The sequence below is a fragment of the Branchiostoma belcheri genome, unplaced genomic scaffold (genome assembly GCF_001625305.1).
Source record: "Branchiostoma belcheri isolate BF01 breed outbred unplaced genomic scaffold, Haploidv18h27 scaffold7, whole genome shotgun sequence".
Taxonomy (NCBI): Eukaryota; Metazoa; Chordata; class Leptocardii; order Amphioxiformes; family Branchiostomatidae; genus Branchiostoma; species Branchiostoma belcheri.
The window spans coordinates 5,128,092-5,147,629 of NW_017804353.1; the positions used below are offsets into that span (position 1 = coordinate 5,128,092).

At 45.0% G+C, this 19,538-nt stretch overlaps 2 protein-coding genes across 2 annotated transcripts in view; one reads left to right on the forward strand and one right to left on the reverse strand.

Moving 5' to 3' along the window:
- LOC109484479 (zinc finger CCCH-type with G patch domain-containing protein-like) overlaps positions 1-19,538 on the reverse strand; it is a 101,236-nt gene that overhangs the window by 64,929 nt on the left and 16,769 nt on the right. The gene's annotated exons all lie outside the window — the stretch shown is intronic.
- The window catches only part of LOC109484472 (tenascin-X-like), a 56,538-nt gene that overhangs the window by 31,105 nt on the left and 5,895 nt on the right, over positions 1-19,538 (forward strand). Inside the window, 24 exon segments of the mRNA XM_019787739.1 lie at positions 83-370; positions 859-1,146; positions 1,446-1,733; positions 1,952-2,239; positions 2,581-2,868; positions 4,130-4,383; positions 4,385-4,418; positions 4,703-4,990; positions 5,485-5,781; positions 9,059-9,346; positions 9,783-10,070; positions 10,412-10,699; positions 10,874-11,167; positions 11,600-11,887; positions 12,263-12,550; positions 13,715-14,002; positions 14,527-14,814; positions 15,047-15,337; positions 15,649-15,936; positions 16,279-16,557; positions 17,046-17,339; positions 17,702-17,989; positions 18,580-18,867; positions 19,155-19,442. Coding sequence (XP_019643298.1) covers positions 83-370; positions 859-1,146; positions 1,446-1,733; positions 1,952-2,239; positions 2,581-2,868; positions 4,130-4,383; positions 4,385-4,418; positions 4,703-4,990; positions 5,485-5,781; positions 9,059-9,346; positions 9,783-10,070; positions 10,412-10,699; positions 10,874-11,167; positions 11,600-11,887; positions 12,263-12,550; positions 13,715-14,002; positions 14,527-14,814; positions 15,047-15,337; positions 15,649-15,936; positions 16,279-16,557; positions 17,046-17,339; positions 17,702-17,989; positions 18,580-18,867; positions 19,155-19,442 — 6,639 coding nt within the window.

Below are 19,538 nucleotides of genomic sequence, written 5' to 3' on the forward strand. Positions count from 1 at the left end.
GAATGTTTCCTATTTGGCAAATGATTTTGTATCTAACTGGGAGCACACTCTCCTCTCCCCCACCCCTTCTTTCTTTTTTAAGTCCCTGAAGTCCCGACCTCCGTCACGGCTGAGGGAATTGACGCTAGGTCCATCCGAGTCAGTTGGCAGGCACCAGCTGAGACAAATGGAGAGCTCCAAGGCTACTACATCTACTACACTCCCGAGGGGTCCGACGAGGAGCAGAGGGCACAAGTGGGGCCGACTGACACATCCTATGTGGCCAGTGGCCTCCAGCCCTACACTGTGTATATCATAACAGTGAGCGGTTTCACAAGAGCTGGAGAAGGTGACAGGAGTGCCGAAACGAGAGTCCAGACTTTACAGGGCGGTGGGTAACGCACATTCCTCGTGAACTGATATGCTGATAGAGCATTGTCATAGGCCGTAATGGCTTGGCTGTTCTTATATGTATATGTCGTTTGTTCCATTGCCTGTTCATGCTACACGTAAATCTGGGCTTGCTTGTTGCTTCTTTGAGACCTTCCTTCCTCTTCTTGACAGATTACGTCTGTCTCCTCACATTTTGTGTCTCCCCCCTGGAGTTTTTGTCTTCCAATTCTCCGTGCATCCTTCCAGACTCTATTCCCTAGACCTTCCTGAAACTGGACTGCCTCCCAGTGTTGTGTTTTGGAGCTTTGTCACACCCAGTGACTTCTTTGTCCTGTTCTTGTGTACTTGTCTTGTCGGCTTTGACTGCAGGGCATTGCTTTTTGTCTAGATCCGACAATCTCATCATCTACGCTTTCTATCACTTCGATTTCAGCATTCCACCTGCTTCCAATTGAAAAATTCCATCATTCCTTTTTTTTCATAAAGTTCCGGAATCACCCACTGGGCTGGGTGCCACTCCTGTTGACCCCCAGACTATTCGTGTTGAATGGCAGCCTCCTCAGCAGCCCCATGGAGAAATCCAGGGATACAACATCTACTACAGGACAACTGAATCTGAAGCAGATGTCTTGCAGCAGGCAGGAGCACAGGACATTTTCCTGATGCTCACTGGACTCAGGCCTTTCACTGAGTACACCATAAGGGTCTCTGCTCTCACTGGTGTTGGTGAGGGCCAGACGAGTGACTCTGTGACAGTTTCCACACCGGCTGGTGGTGGGTATTATTCTGATGTTGGCCTGTATTGTCTCTAGAGATGTTGTGGTTAGATTTTGTTGCTTTGATATTACTGTGGAACTCCTATCTTTCTGACATTTACCTATTGTAACTTGGCGTCTTTGTCAACTTAATGACAAACTGTGCTGTGTCTATCCAGGACACTCTGAACATGGGTGAACGATTGTCATCCATTGTATTTCGTGCCAATTTCAGTGCTTACGTATTCATGGCTTTCATGTATCTTTTCTGAGTCTTTCACACCTTCACCTTGGCACGATCTATTCTTTCTCCAAAAGCTCCATCGACTCCGATGGACGTTGAGGCCAATGCAGTTGATTCCCAGTCTATCAGGATCAACTGGCAGCCACCAGCAGAACCTAATGGTAACATTCTTGGCTACAACATCTACTACACTACTGAGGGAGAAGCCAGCAACAACCAACAGACTGTTGGTCCTGATGATACAACGTACGTCATTGAGGGATTGCGGCCCTCCACCCAGTATGCCATTACTCTTACTGCCTTCACTGAGGCAGGGCAGGGTGAGCGTACAGAGGAGCAGGTTGTGACGACACTCACCGATGGTATGTACCACATTCGATGGTTACCTGCTCTTTGTGAATAAGGAATATAACAAGAACTGTGCTGTTGATAGCTTTGGAACTGCATAGTGAATTGTGATCCTGCTGCTGGAAAGATGTTGGTAGAAAAAGATTGCTTAATGCTGTCCAACTTCATGTTATGATCTCTCTTGTCTCTTTTCTAACTATCCGTCACGGATCTTTTCACTCCTGAATACCAGTTCCCGGTGTGCCAGGTAGCATAGAGGCCAATGCACTTGACACGACCTCGATCAGAGTCGAGTGGCAGGCTCCCTCAGAAACCGGAGGAACGCTGTTAGGATACAAAATCTACTACCAGCTTGCGGATGACGACAGTCCATCCACAGCTGACGTAGAGCCAACCGAGACCTCCTACTTGCTCACAGAGCTGAGGCCATACAGCCAGTACCTCATCTGGCTAGTGGCATACACAGAAGCTGGAGAAGGAGAGAGAACCGAGCAGGTTACTGTTCAAACACCACAAGGGGGTAGGTAACCTGCTCAACATGTAACGCTTGGAGTTGGTGGGAAAATCCCACTAACAATCCCTATGCCTAAACTAACCAATCCCCTATGCCATACAGGTAACATTACTGTCATCAGTAGGTAGGCACATGTAGAAGTAGCTGTGTGTTTCCCCATAACCCAAATTACTGTTGTAGGTTACAGACATCTTACAATTGTATCTCAGTGATCCTGCCCAATAACAGACAACTGATCTAGTGCAAATGATAAATGCTGCATTCTCATGAATTCTTCATCTTCTGTCTGGGTAGCCTTCTCTTTTTAGTTCAGATTTACATTCTAGAACTCTTACATTTTTTTGTAGTTCCTACCGAACCTCGCGATGTTGTCGCAACTGCCACTGGCCCCACATCTGCGATAGTCACTTGGCAGCCTCCGCAGGAAAGCAATGGTCCCCTGCTTGGGTACATGGTGTACTATGTAAACACCGTTGATGACAAGGTGTCAGTAGTGGATCTGCCAGCTTCCGAATTGTCTCATACAAATGACGACATTGAGCCCATGACTGAGTATCTGGTCTCAGTGGTGGCCTATACATCTAAAGGAGATGGACTCCGTAGTCAGGAAGTTCCTCTACGAACTGAGGAAGGTGGTATGTATCTTGTAGGAGAAAAAAGAGCACAAAACATGACTTTCACTTGAGGAAATATGTATTTCACCTTCCATGGCAGTTGCTTGTATTTTTACAACCATGATTGGTTGCAATAAGCTGCTTCACCATCATTGCCTTCATTGTGTCTGGATCTGTAAATCATTTTGATGGAGACACTTTATTCTCTGATCACCCATCTGCACCATCACAGATAGCTCAATCAGTATTGATTAAGATTTATTGTATCATCTAACCAGCTGGTGGTGGTTGTCACGTTTTGACAAAGGTATCCAGCAATGAATCAAGGTCTCTTCTTCTTGCACAAGGGTGCCCTTCGTGATTCTTCACCTCAGTTCACTTGCACTACGTCTGCTGGCCAACCACTTGCTTGTCTTCTCTCACTGTCTGCAGCCTTGGGCTTTTCCAAACATGTGCAGCATTAATGTATATGTACACAACTGTTGCCTATGTTGTGCCTACTGTTCTGCATTGGGTTTCTGTCTCTTCTATGGCTTTGTGTTTACTTGCTTAGTTTACTGACAACAGCTTCATTATGTGGTTTGTCCCTGTACAATGTCATGTAATTGCAGTTAGTACTGTAACAATATCCAAAATGTTAATGATGGATTGAACAATGCATGTATCTTGTTGTTTTATTCCTACAAAAGTTCTGTAGTCCAATAGGGTGGAAGGAGACCCCACTTGATTCAACAATCAATCCTCGTGAGATGGCAGGAACCTCAAGATCGAAATGGAGTTCTCCTGGGCTACTATATCTACTTCCTAACTGTAGGCTCAAATGGAGAGCAAAGGGGTCAGGTCCCAGCCAGTGAAGACTCCTATGTCATCACTGGTCTGAAACCCTTTACCAAATATTTTGTTACGATCTCTGCCGTAACTGGGGCAGGGGAAGGAGAGAGAAGTGACGGAGTTACAGTCCAGACTCTAGAAAGTGGTGGGTGACATTTGTATATCATAGGACAAAATTTCTTTGGTACATGACAGATTCTGAAGTTTTTCACTCTACATAGGACTAAATAGAACTCCTGGACTCACAGAATGCTATTATTTGTCAGATTCTGTTTGAATCTGTGTCAGTAACTTGTGCTGCAGCATAGGCCTTTTCTTGATGTGTTTCTCTTCTTGCTATACATACTATACATACATATTACATACATACATTATGTTTGGTTTGATGTCGGTACGTCGAAAGAATTTGCCTTGAAGTTCACTGGACATTGGTCCTGTTCTGCCATCCTAGTTCCAGCAGCTCCAACAGACCTTCAGGCAACAGCAGTCGATGCTCGCACCATCCAGGTGTACTGGCAGCAACCGCAACAGACCAACGGAGAGCTGCTAGGGTATAGGCTCTTCTATCAGGGGTATGATGATGAAGATGTCACTGCTTTAGAGATCCCATCCACCGACTCATCTTGGCTGCTGTCTGGACTGCAGCCTGCAACTGAGTACCTGATTTGGGTAGTTGCCTTTACGGGTCCTGGAGATGGGGACAGGAACTGCACAGGTTATCGTGCAGACTCCAGAAGGGGGTAGGTTAAAGAATGTCAGCCCAACCTTGTTTGCAATCTTTCTCTCCTCTGTGGTGATGCTGCTGGTTGCTCTGGTGAAGACTGGGTCTATTTGATTATCTTTCTCAGTGGAATGTCTTTCCATTCAGACCTTGTGTTTCTTTGGATAGTCTTCAAAGATTCTGTGCTTCTAAATACATGTTGTACTCTAATATTGCATAAGATGCTTGTCAACTCATACTAATTGTTGGTTTAGGTAATCAATGTTAACTCCATCTAACTTTTTAACTTATTTTCCTCCCCAGTGCCAGATGCTCCCCGCGACATTGTTGCATCTGCGACTAACCCGACAACAATCAGGGTGAAGTGGCACCCTCCCCGACAGACCAACGGCGTTTTGCTTGGGTACAAAGTGTTCTACAAGCACACGGCTGATGACGAGCTACAAGCTGCTGTAGCTGCCCCTAACCAACTGAACCACACTAACCCTAACGTGGACCCCATTACAGAGTATGTAGTTACGGTATCTGCGTTCACCAGTGCTGGAGATGGCCCAGAGAGTCGACCAGTTACAGTTCGAACGCAGGAGGGTGGTATGTATAAGTCAGACAATTGGTGCCTTCTCTGGTGTTGGACATAGCTTCTTTCTTTCTCCATCTCTGGGTTACTTTGTGTTGCTTTTCCCTTTTCTGTATTATATATTAAAGTACCAGGCTTTTGTTTGAATTGTCTTTGCCTTGATCACCTTATGTATGGAGTTCTTGTGAGACAATCTTGGATTCCTTCTTCCTTGAGTCATTGAGCCCCAGTGTGTTGGAATATACCATCAATCATCCTCTCTCAAACTAATTTTAACAAACACATGAAGCTATCATACTGACATCCTAATTACTAATTTTGATTTAGTCTAATGATTAAAATGACTGTCTGTGCTTTGCTCATATTATGTCAGTTGTCTCAATGATTATTTCAAAGTTTCCTTGGTTTTGTGTGGTCTGATTTCCAGTCCTCTCTAGATTGCATATTTCTCAATTAAACCTTTCAAAAGTGTGCATCTCTAATGTCCCTTGCTCTTTCCTATTTCAAGTTCCTAGCAGCCCATTCGGGCTGAACGCCTTTCCATTGGACACAACCTCGGTCAGTGTAAGTTGGCAGATACCGTTAGATCCAAATGGAGTGATCGAGGGATACAACCTGTACTATGAGGCGGCTGGAAGTGATGACGAAGAGCTGATTCAAGTTGGTCCAGAGGAAGGAGTAGACAGCCCCTACGTACTCTCTGGCCTGCAGCCCTACACGCTGTACAGCTTAGAGATAGCTGGCGTGACCGGTGGTGGAGAGGGAGACAGAAGCGACCAAGTGAAAGTGCAGACACTGGAGGGTGGTGGGTACTTGTGAAGAGAACTCTTTGGCCTGGCATGGCTTCTTTTTTTTTTCAGTGTGCTTCGTAGTGGGTTGAAGGTGGTGTGGCACAATGCAAACATGCAACTTGTATGATTATGTACCAAAGCCAGTAGCAGTCTAGATGCATAGGGTGATGTGGCATAAGTAGATAGTGGCTCTTCCATTGTAGAGTTGTAGCAGTCAACACCTCTCTTCCAGGAGTGTGGGCAAAGCTTTTTTTTCTTCAAATTTCCACATATACATATCATGACAATTTTGTGTTGAACATTTATCAAGTTTACATTACATCTGTCTTGTACTTTTTGGAGTTGTTGTGCACCCTGCTGCTGGGCTGTGCTTTGACGTTTATTCTGCTGTGTGTTGTTGTGCTTTGTACTGCTTCAGCTGTAGGCTTGGATAGATCGCTGATTGTGCTTCAGTTAGATCGCTGATTGTGCTTCAGGCAATATCTGCATGGCAGCCTTGCTGTCTTGTAGTTTTAAACTTGCTGTACTGCTGTGTTGTGCTGTGCCGTGTGCTGTGCTAAAAGTGAGATCTGTAGCAGAATTTCCTTTCTCCCCATCAAGTACCGAGCAAACCTGTCCGAGTCGCAGTCTCTGCTGATGACGCAAGAACCATTCGTGTAAACTGGAGGCCACCGCTGAAGGCCAACGGAGAAATTATGGGCTACAATGTCTTCTACGGTCCAAGTGACTCAGATGACGTGTTATCTAAGACTGTAGATCCCGATGACCATATGGTTATTCTGGACGGTCTGCAGCCGTTTACTGAATATACCATTATCTTGTCGGCTTTCACGTTGGTCGGGGGTGGAGACAGGAGTGAGCCTGTGGTTGTCAGGACACCAGCCGGTGGTGCGTACTTTAAGACTGCTCGTATATATGTCTTGACAAATGTGACTTTGTATCTGTCATTGTTACGCCACTAGTACTGTTTATGTTGACAAACACCCTGTATCATCTGGCATTTCATTGGCACCAATCACTGGCATCAAGCATTGTCATCTTTCGTGTGACCGCAAATCTAGATATTGCAATGGAAGAGGTACAAGCCTTACATTGACTTGACACTAATTCAATCCTTACCAGCTACTTCTGCTGCCCTTCAAATGTAGGTGCCAATCTTTATGTACCATGACATCCTTCTTTCTCACTGACATGACTTATTTCTTTCTCACTGAAGCACCGACACGTCCTCTGAGTGTGACTGCGGACGGACAAGGTCCTGATACCGTACTAGTCACATGGCAGAGCCCGACAGAGAACAATGGAAACCTACTCGGTTATTACATCTACTACCAAGTCGTGGGAAGTACAGAGACATCACGAGCTGAGACTGGTCCTGACGAAACGACTTACAGCATCAGTGGGCTGCGGCCTGCCACAGAATACGTTTTTACTGTCACTGCTTACACAGAGGGTGGGGAGAGTGAACGTAGTGAGGAAGTCTTTGTCAGCACATTGAGTGGTGGTAGGTCACACTTCTTCCTGAACATTGCATTCCTACCCATGCAAAACTTGTGACAGCCTACATTGTACTTTTTACAGCATCCCACGGCCAGACATCTGGTCTATCTTCAGCTTTACTGTCTATGACAGCTCTAATGACTATGAGAAAATGCATGGATCATAAATCTTTTGCTAATCATCTCATCTCAAAGGTGTCTTGAAAATGCTGTGCTCTTCTTTAACACTCTTTCATTATATTGATAACTGTTGCTTGCTTCAATGTTTTGGTAACATGAATGTGTGACAATTTTGGACAGGCTAACTTCGCAGTGATGTTTTGATCTGTAGTTGACAGGACTTAATTTTTCTTGTTAGAACTGTCTCTTGTATTAGCTGACATGTACATTTAGTGACTTCTTCTTTTGTCCTCTCGAAGTCCCTTCAACACCCCTAAGTGTGACTGCGGAAGGACAAGCCCCTGATACCGTAGTAGTCACATGGCAGAGCCCGACTGAGACCAACGGAGAACTGATTGGTTATTACATCTACTACCAAGTTGTGGGAAGCACAGATGCGTTACGAGCCGAGGCTGGACCCAACGAAAACACTTACAGCATCAGTGGGCTGCAGCCTGCTACAGAATACATAATCACTGTCACAGCTTACACAGAGGGTGGGGAGAGTGAACGTAGTGGGGAAGTGCTGGTTCGCACTTTGAGTGGTGGTAGGTTTCCCTTCTTGCAGCATTCATACACATCCTTTTTAAACTTTAAACAATCTACACTTCTTCAAAAGGCATCGTTGTACCAATGGTTAATCTGGGCAATTTACATCATTGAGCTTTAGTTTCAGAAGCAATCTCTCTTCCCTCTTGAAAATGCTGTTTATTCCTTAAAGCTCTGACTTCCTCTATCTAAAACAATGTTTTGTAACAGTATAGTTTTTATTCTTCAATAACTCGTGTGGGACAATTTCTGACAGGCCACCTATGCTTTTAGGCTACCTCTTTTGTTGTCGTACCTGTATTAGCTGACATGTACATTTAGTGACTTCTTCTTTTGTCCTTTCGAAATCGAAGTCCCTTCAACACCCTTAAGTGTGACTGCGGAAGGACAAGCCCCTGACACAATTACAGTCACATGGCAGAGCCCTACTGAGACCAACGGAGACCTGCTCGGTTATTACATCTACTACCAAGTTGTGGGAAGCACAGATGCGTTACGAGCCGAGGCTGGTCCTGATGAAACCACTTACAGCATCAGTGGGCTGCGGCCTGCTACAGAATACATAATCACTCTCACAGCTTACACAGAGGGTGGGGAGAGCGAACGTAGTCGGGAAATTCCGGTTCGCACTTTGAGTGGTGGTAGGTTTCCCTTCTTGCAGCATTCATACACATCCTTTTTAAACTCTAATCTACACTTCTTCAAAAGGCATTGTTGTACCAATTATGGTTAATCTGGACAATTTACACCATCAGCTTTAGTTTCTTTGGCAAGATCTTTGTAATGATGAAGAAACACATTGCTCTATCACTCTTTTGCTGACCATCTCATCTAAGAGGCAGCAAATGCCAGCATTCTCTTGCGTCTTGAAAGTGCTGTCTTTTCCTTAAAGCACTGAATTCCTCTATCTAAAACAGTGAATGTTTTGTAACTACCTACATGTAGTTCTAGTTCTACCTAATTCTTTAATAACTCATGTGTGACAAGTTCTGACAGGCCACCTATGCTTTTAGGCTACTTATCTTGTAGTACCTGTATTAGCTGACATGTACATTTAGTGACTTCTTCTTTTGTCCTCTCAAAGTCCCTTCAACACCCCTAAGTGTGACTGCTGACGGACAAGCCCCTGATACCGTAGTAGTCACATGGCAGAGCCCGACTGAGACCAACGGAGACCTGCTTGGTTATTACATCTACTACCAAGTTGTGGGAAGCACAGAGACGTCAAGAGCTGAGGCTGGTCCCGACGAAGCGACTTACAGCATCAGTGGGCTGCGGCCTGCTACAGAATACATAATCACTCTCACAGCTTACACAGAGGGTGGGGAGAGCGAACGTAGTGGGGATGTTCTGGTTCGCACTTTGAGTGGTGGTAGGTTTCCCTTCCTGCAGCATTCATACACATCTTTTTTAAACTATAAACAACCTACTTCAAAAGACATTATCCTACAACAGTAAATCTAAGCTTAATTTACAAACTGGACATATTCATCTACTGGGTCCTACTTATATGTACATTGGCAATGTCTTGTTGGCACATCCTTTTCTGGTAATCTCACCTGAGATGGCATTGCCTGCCAGCAATCTCTTTGCCTCTTAAAAATGCTGTGCTTTCCTCTAAAGCTCCTAATGTCCCTGTTTAGAACAATGTTTAATAACCTTGTACCTTTGTAGCATGTTAGTAATGTTTGTGTGGTAAACTTTGGTTTAAATCTTTTGGCCTACCTTCTTTTGTCGTAATAACTTTTTTCTGTGTTAGCTGACATGACATCGCACATATAGTGACTTCTTCTTTTGTCCTCTCGAAGTCCCTTCAACACCCCTAAGTGTGACTGCTGACGGACAAGCCCCTGATACCGTAGTAGTCACATGGCAGAGCCCGACTGAGACCAATGGAGACCTGCTTGGTTATTACATCTACTACCAAGTCATGGGAAGTACAGAGGCATCAAGAGCTGAGGCTGGTCCCGACGAAACCACTTTCAGCATCAGTGGGCTGCGGCCTGCTACAGAATACATAATCACTCTCACAGCTTACACAGAGGGTGGGGAGAGTGAACGTAGTGGGGAAGCTCTGGTTCACACATTAAGCGGTGGTAGGTCATGCTTTATGTAGTTTTTAGGCATCCACTCACTCATTATAAAGATGTAACAACTGACTTCTGCTCTATTTCACCTTGAGAAATCTGGTAACCTCTGTAGTAGTTTCTCTTTCACATATCTTCCCTTGACGACTTCTATCATGCAACGTTGCTATGTTTACAGAACTGCTTCATCCTTTATTTGCGTCCTTCATTCTACAGCCTGTGGCAGTTTAAGTTGCAGTCCTGCCCGGTGTTGACTCTGCTTGCCATACCATACATGTACTGTGCTACATTGTCTTGTCTACATGTTGACATGCACATGACATGAGCTTTTGTTGTTCTGTTTCCCAAAGTCCCATCCACGCCCCTCGGGGTGAGCGCTGAAGAAAATGCTCCCGACTCCATTATGGTTACATGGGAGCCTCCAACAGAGTCCAACGGGGAACTGCTCGGATATTACATCTACTACCAAGTTGTTGGAACTACAGAGACGTCACGGGCAGAGGCTGGACCTGACGATGTAGCCTACATTATCAGTGGGCTGCTGCCTGCAACAGAATATGTAGTCACTCTCACAGCTTACACAGAGGGTGGGGAGAGTGAACGTAGTGGGGACATCCTGGTCCGCACATTGAGTGGTGGTAGGTAGTATACGTACTTCAACTACATGTAAGCATTTCAAATGCAGCATACTATATGAAGGTGACGTCCTTAAAAGGACGGGCCACTTAAGTCTGCCATGTCTGTCTTACAGAACAACTTGACGTAAATTTCCTCATGCATATGACTTCATTTCTTCTTCTGTCCTCCTTAAGTCCCACCAACACCCTCTAGTGTGGCAGCTGAAGGGGAAGCTCCTGACAGTATTAAGGTTTGGTGGCAATCTCCCGTCTCGCCAAATGGAAACCTAGACCTAGGTGGTTTCCGCATCTATTACCGTGTTCTCGGGACCTCGGAGAAGTCCAGTGCTGAGGCCGGTCCTGATGACATGATGTACAGCATCCGCGGGTTGCAGCCCGCCACAGATTACGTAGTTACTCTGTCCTCTCACTCCATGGGGGGTGAGAGTGATCGAACTTCGGAAATCATAGTTCGCACCTTAAGCAGTGGTAGGTTGTCTTCCAATAGCTTAAAATCACTGCTTTTCTACAGCTTGCAGCAGCATCACCTTGTCAAATCATCTTCTTCTTAGTCTCATCTTACATTTTCTCAACGAGCAAAGACCTTCCTACATTCTGTTGGTGATGATGGCTTGGGGTCTCTCATCATTTCTCTTTAGTCACTTCTTGTGACGGCAATCTCTGGTGCACACTCCTGGTCATGCTGGATTCTCTTCATCTACAGTTTCCTCATCATTCTGGCCAGACGAACTACTGGGTGTTTCAATCTTATTGCTGTGTGCCTCTTTGGGTGGCAGCCTTTCTTGAGCATTGCAGTGGTGTCTATGAGATTATGTGGTGATGGTTAATTTCAGGCCAAGACCTCTTCTAGATATCAAATGACATATACCTGACTTGACATGTTATTTTGTCTTCCTAAAGCTCCATCAACACCCCTGGGTGTAACTGCTGAAGGACAGGCCCCTGATACGATTCAAGTGACATGGCAACCTCCAACCCAGACCAATGGAGAACTGCTTGGTTATTACATCTACTACCGACTTGCGGGATTCCCAGACTGGTTTCAAGCTGAGGCTGGTCCTGATGAAACCACTTACAGCATCAGCGGGCTGCTGCCTGCTGCAGAATACATAATCACTCTCACAGCTTACACAGAGGGTGGGGAGAGTGAACGTAGTGGGGAAATTCCGGTTCGCACTTTGAGTGGTGGTAGGTAGCAATTGAAGCAAACCCAACTTTGCCTACTTTTAATTTCGATTATTCCCTTCTTTTAAACTACTGTCACTTTCTGCTGAATGTTCATTTTTAGCCATCAAGGTGCAATGTAAACTTGTTTTGACAGTTGTGAACTTATAGTTGGCCTGTCGTAATACTGCAAAACCTTTCTAAATGTCTGCATATCTCTGCACTATCCTGACTTTAAGCTGGCTACCATGCCATTTTTGTGCTTCTGATGATGATGGCCTTCCACAAAGATCATGTTCACCCAGAACTATGCTTACATTGTCCATAACTTTCCTCAAATTTCATGCCAGCACCACTTGACATACACATGATGTAACACTTTCTTTTGCCCTGCTGAAGTTCCGTCAACACCTCTTGGCGTGACTGCACAAGGAGAAAGTCCGAACACCATCATAGTTGCTTGGCAAACCCCAGCTGAGACCAACGGAGAACTGCTTGGTTATTACATCTACTACCAAGAAGTAGGAAGTACAGAGACATCAAGGGCCGAAGCTGGTCCAAATGATGCCACATACATCATCAGTGGGCTGCGGCCTGCTACAGAATACACAATCACTCTCACAGCTTACACAGAGGGTGGGGAGAGTGAACGTAGTGGGGAAGCCCTGGTCAGCACATTGAGTGGTGGTATGTAGCACTTCATCCATTATCATTCCAGCTTCCATTGCTTTCAAAGCTTGTTAAGTTGGAATGATCTGCACCACCATGCTTTGCAGCTCATTGCCAATGCTACTCCATCTTAACTTAAAACTGTGTCCTGCTTTTTGCCTTCAAGTTAAGCCATCTACAGCTTGCATCTGCCTTGTTCATTTCAAAATTTGCACCAAGAACACCTGAGGAAACCATGATGCCCATCTTGGCCATTGTACATTTCCTTGACATCTTGGTTCTGTATAAGGGAAACCTAAGTTTTGTTGCTATTGCTTCATTATGCAGCTTGTATCAGACTCCTAAGGATTGACAGCTTTGCATTGCTACATTGGCCTGCTGATTATAAGCTACTATTGCCAAAGGGCAGTGACAGCTTCAGAGTAATCCATCATTGGCACCCTGTGTCAGCTTTGCCACATCTTAAATCACATTGCCTCAATAGATACCCTTCGTGTTCATAGCTTGATGATATGGTACATTTTGCAGATGGAAACAGGGTTTTGACATTCTCAGTTTTTTTATTAATTGTTAACGGTGTGTCTTCAGCTTCACATGTATATTGCCATGCATTATGAAATAGAGTTATCTATAGTCCTGGGTTCTTCACTGTGATACATGTACATTTCAGCAAAAGACTGTCCTTTCTGCAATGCTTTCAAATCCAAGCTTGTCGATCTTCCCCCTTCACATATCTGTACTGTCTGTATCAGTGCTACTGAACACTTGTATCTCAGAAGATGACATTAGACTTAGCTTCCTACTCGTGTGGTGACAACTGATAAGAAGAAAAAGCTCCTGTTACCAGGAGTGGATGAAAGCTACACCATGCATTATCCACATGTCTGCCCTTTGTACACATTTCTTGTTCATCCTCTCATTCAACCAACATAATGGACATTTCACCAGGTCATCAAGAGGGATTTATTCACTTTGTCCATACTGCTTTCATTTTTTCTGTCAAGTGTCTAAATGTTGGTAAACAACAGAAAAGGTCCAGAACAAGTATCTAACTCACTCTATCTCCTAAAAACTCTTAATATTGTTGTTCTAGCACAAATGTAAACATTGCATATTGCTGAAATATGGACATAGTTTCTACTCTGTATCTAAGTGATGCCACCTGTTTCCTTCTCACTGAAGCACCATCGACACCCCTAAGTGTGACTGCTGAAGGACAAGCCCCTGACACAATTACAGTCACATGGGAGAGCCCTAGTGAGACCAACGGAGAACTGCTTGGTTATTACATCTACTACCAAGTTGTGGGAAGCACAGAGACGTCAAGAGCTGAGGCTGGTCCTGACGAAACCACTTACAGCATCAGTGGGCTGCTGCCTGCTACAGAATACATAATCACTCTCACAGCTTACACAGAGGGTGGGGAGAGTGAACGTAGTGGGGAAGTCTTGGTCCAAACTTTGAGTGGTGGTAGGTAGCAGTTGTGGCTTCTAATAACATCCTTTATAAACTCCCGTTCAACATATAACTATTAAAGAAGACCCCAATATCCCCCTTAAAACTGGTAGGCAAGTATAGAACCACAAGGCACAGTTTATTTCTTGCATCATTCTGTTTATGTTGTCGCCACTCCATTCCAAGTCTGTCCTGGCTACAGGCAATACTGGTAATCATCACTGTCCTAATGTTGTCCACCTTTCATTGTTCTTAATGAGATGTACCATGCTGAACATTGTGGCCATTTATGGAAGTTAAACACTGTTCCTGGACTCTGGATTTTTGTAACTCGGTATAACCAGTTAGTCTGGCTTTGCCAACTTGTGTGGCATTCCTGTGATGCCATCGCGGCTTCTAACCAAGGCCTCTGTACCACCATCACAATAACAGACTCTACAGTCATCCTCATCTCTCCATCATCCAGATTTCTTCGTCAAGAACTACCATTGTATCATGGCTGTGAAATGAATATCTTCTTTTCCCCTTGCAACTTCAAGCCCCAACAACACCCCTAGGGGTGACTGGAGAAGGAGAAGCTCCTGACGCAATCAGAGTCACATGGCAGGCCCCGACAGATACAAACGGAGACCTGGTCGGCTACTACATCTACTACAAGGTTTTCGACAGCGAAGAGACGCTTAAGGCGGAAGCCGGATCATCTGACACAACCTACCTCATCAGTGGGCTGCGGCCTGCTACAGAATATGAAATGTATCTAACTGCCTACACTGTAGGTGGTGAGAGCGAGCGTAGCCAGTCAGCGTTCGTTCGCACATTAGCTGGTGGTAGGTGAACCCTGAATTTCTTCTATCAAACAAAACACAACTCTTTGATAATCTCCAACCAACAGCACTACCCAACTTTCATCTTTTCTTGTAAATGCTGCACAATTTTTAATTTGCTCACTTTTAAAGACAACTGACATTGTTGCTTTTATGTATCTGAATCTGTACCCTTTTTTATAGTTTTCTTTTGCATGCAAGCACTTTTTTCTTTTTGCACCCTTCACCCTTCCAGTCCCCGGTGCACCTGCCAGCATTAGAGCATCTTCACTCGGCTCTGAAGCCATTGAGGTGTCTTGGCAACCTCCATCCCAGTCAAACGGAGAGATACTGGGGTACCATCTGCATTACCAGATAGTAGGAGAGGAGACCAGTGTCTCGACCCAAGACGTTGAGCGTTACGAGACGTTTTACTTACTGAGGGGCCTTAGGCCGCTCACTGAGTACTACATCTGGCTTGTAGCCTTCACTGACGCAGGGGACGGAGAGAGGAGCGAACAAGTTACTGTACAAACGGCAGAGGGGGGTATGTACATGCACATCTGTGCCCAAAAGTGATATTGGACAGATGGGGATATGACATCCTTGTTGGACAGATGGACATTGGCCTCTTCTTATGGACAACTATTTTTCTGACCTTAAAGACTTACATAGTTTGCCTCTGACTCAGACTGTCGCAAGACTGGCAGCAACATGTATTTCTTTCTTAACTGCTCTTTAAGCTTTACATGTATGGGTTGCACCCAACCTTGTATTGCTTTTCTCTTCATGCCTTCATAGGGCCCTGAGGGGCTTAGAACTAACCTACCAGCCTCTCTTGGTTTTTTCTTTCCTCAGTGCCTGGAGCTCCTAGAGATGTCCAGGGTCATGCTGTAGATCCCACCACTATTACAGTCGATTGGCAACCCCCCGTAGAGATCAATGGGGTGCTCCTTGGGTACAAGGTGATTTACATGCCTGAAAATGCTGCTGAGTTCTCAACTGTTGAGTTGGGACCAGCTGAGCTGTCCACGATGCTGCTGGATTTGGAACCACAGACGACGTATTCCATTGTCGTGCTAGCCTTTACGGCGGCAGGCGATGGGGATGAAAGCGAGGAAATCCTAGTCAGCACATTGCAGGGTGGTAGGTATCAAAGTCAAACCCCTGACTGGAAAAATGGCCTTTCTTCTGGTTTAAAGGGCACTCATTTGTAAGTGTAATGTGCTTGCGATAAGTTTAACAGACAAGCTCCTTGCATCCATAACTTAAGGCAAAGCAATGCGATATATGGTTATATGGTGATGATTGGGCTTAAAAGAGGCCATCCTGAACTAAGGTGAGTTACTGCACAAGGTTTTTCTTCTTCTCTAATAGAAATAACAAACAGTGAAGAAATGTTCCCAAATCATCCTACACTTACATGTACTATGGATATATTCTTTGCAAGTGCTGTGATGTTTGACCAAGTTTTTTTTCCTCATTAAGTTCCCGGTGCTCCAACTGATCTCGCTGCGGTTGAAAAAACGTCTGACTCCATGAAACTGAGCTGGCAAGCACCCGAGGGCGATATCGAAGGGTACAGAGTTTTCTGGACGCTGACCGGAAGCGACACCGAGGAAACTGTTGACACGAGATCACCCGATGCATCATGGTCTCTGACCGGACTTCAGCCGTTCGGAGAGTACTCTGTTTCAGTTCTAGCCTACAACTCAGCGGGCGATGGTGAAAGAAGTGAGACAATCACGGTGCAAACAGAAGAGGGTGGTACGTATCACGCATACACTGTGCTGCCTCTGTTGTAACCAGATAGCGACTTTTGAGTCCTTGTGATATGCTAATGCCTTGAATTGTTTCTGGATCATACCGCTCGACTCTTGTATTGCGATGACCCTGCCCTACCTATTTGCATGTTGTCTGCAAGTATGTCCAATACAGCGCACTACCCCCTAACAAGATACAATCAACACATAGACACTTCATTCATCACATTCATAGTTTACATAAGGTATATGTACCTTTCGTCACATTCACTGTACAAACGAGAATTCATCAAAATATGTAATTATCTCTACACATTAGCATCAAATGACATAAACATGTACATGTAGCTGGATAATTGAAGTTTCCCACTTCTTTCTGGCAGTTTCTGCCACTTTATGTCATCATCCGTGACTCTTTGTATACAATCTGAGGTATGCAATTGATGATAATATCTCCTTGTGTGCTAACGACACTTTGACCGTTCCTTCAAGTCCCCGGAGCCCCACGTGAAGTTCAGGGGATCGCCATAGACTCAACAACAATCGAGCTGCAGTGGATGCCGCCATCACCAGATGAACAAAATGGTGTGATCCAGGGGTACAAAATCTTGTACAAGAAGGTTGGGGAAGAAGGGGAGAACGAAGAAGACGCCGGCCTGCTTGACTTGATGTACACTTTGTCTGATCTGGAGAAGTGGACAGAGTACAACATTTGGGTGTCCGCCTACACCAGTGCAGGGGATGGCTTGAGAAGTCCAGTCATAGTAGTCAGAACAGGAGAAGATGGTATGTAAATGTAAAACGCAACAACTTCCATCACCTTCCTCACACTTCAATCTTTGTAGATCACCTCCCAAGAAAAGAAGGGCCTGTGCACTTCTACCCGGTTGTAGATTCTCACTCTTCTATCTAAGTAGACCAAGACCACCTACTGTACCTTCAAGAAGGTCCTTGGCACTGCTAATTATCATCTTCTCAACTCTCTCCTCTTGTAACCAAGGTGTTACAAAAATTTGAGAGCTTATCCACTACTGCTCAGTCTTTCATCTTCCTATGTAGAATGCTTTCTAGACCCATATATTGTGCTCAGATTTCTATCATTGCAGTTGGAGGAAACATACTAATGATATCATCTCCCTTTTTCAAAGTTCCTGGTCCTCCCATCGGCATTGAGGCACGTCCTGGAGATGACTCCGCTAGTGTACTTGTACAATGGCAGCAGCCGATTGTACAAAACGGAGTCATAGTCGGTTACAAGATCTTGTACCAGAAGTCGGGTGACGAAGACGTGGAAGTTGCTGATATCGGGACGCCGCAGTTGGCTTTCACCCTAAGCGGTCTGGACTGGGACGACTACAACGTTTGGGTCGTGGCGTACACGGGAGCTGGAGACGGGGATAGAAGTGACCCAGTTTTAGTTCGGCCGGCGGAGGGCGGTATGTCACCATCTCACTGGAACAATCTTTCCTCTCTGAGTCTCAAAGTCTTCATTTCCACTTTTCCTTCACCACTAACAAATTCTGTTATCTATGTCACAAGTATTATCATCAAGGATCACATGTGGTTCTTTGGGACAAAGAGACAAGCACTCTCCTTCCTTAATCCATCTGTGTTGTGTAAACTTAAGCACTGTAAAACTATGTATGTGTAACTGTATGCATTTACATGTAAGTCTGTTACTAATTGTTAAGGAATGAAATAACTTCTTACATCAGCCATTGACCAATATACTAATAGTTAAATTTTGTTGAATAAGTATAGATTCTTACAGTTTACAGAAGCATTGCTAATTCTATTCAAATTGCCATTTCTTGTGCCTGAACAACTCGCCATTTTATACTTCATCATGCTAGTATTCTTGACATCATCATGCCCATCTTTTTTGTTAATCATTCAAGCTTAGCAATGCATTTCCCTATCTGTGGGTAGCTTTAAGTGCTGTGCAACTCAAAAATGCACAGTCACAGAAATATATCCTCAACAACTCATCTACCTCATCCATTTTCCTCTGCAAAAATGATCAAAGTTCCCGGACCACCGAGCGCGGTGTTTGCTACTGCCCTGGACTTCGATACCGTGGAGGTGCGCTGGCAACCTCCCCTCTACATCTACGGTCGACTGTTGGGTTACAAGGTCTTGTATAGGTCAGCGAACGAGATAGAAAACCAAGTTGTTGTCACCCCGACAACAAAACCTTCCTTTACGCTCCCTGGACTTAAGGCAGACACCATCTACATCTTCTCTGTGGTCGCTTACACTATGGCTGGAGATGGCCCACGGAGCAATGAGTTTGTTGTTCGAACCCTTGAGGGTGGTACGTCATCCCCATCTTCCCTTTCCTCCATTGTACTCCCAATTCATCTCCATCTTGCATGTTGCTTGCTTGCTTGCGCATGGATATACATGTACAATGTATTATTCACACTTACTGCAACAGTGTATCTGCTATTGCTCATCAAGCCATTGCATTTTATGTCCGCTATGCATTATGTGTCTGTAAAATTCAACAGTTTCACTTGCTTTGCTGCATCTGCATTTGTTCATGCCCTTTCATCCCCACCCCATGTCACCCCTTCATTGTTTGTTACCTCCACCTCATAGTTCCTGGGCCAGCTCAAAGCCTATCAGGGCTGGTGTGGGATTCGCAGAGCGTTCAGCTTCGCTGGCAGCCACCCTATAACGCTCACGGACAAATCCTTGGGTACAAAATCTTCTATCAGAAGATGGGGCAGATCGCACCGAGCGTTGAAGACACGCAATCCACGGGGCTGGTCTATAAACTAACTGGACTGAAGAAGTGGACAGAATACATCATCTCTGTCGCTGCTTATACCAGCAGAGGCGACGGAATGAAAAGCAATATGATCATCATTCGCACCATGAAGGACGGTATGTGACCAAGGACTGATGAAGTGTGGAGACATAACCAACAACTCATCTATGACTTCTTCTGTCTTCCAAGTAGACTCTCCAGATCACAGTCAC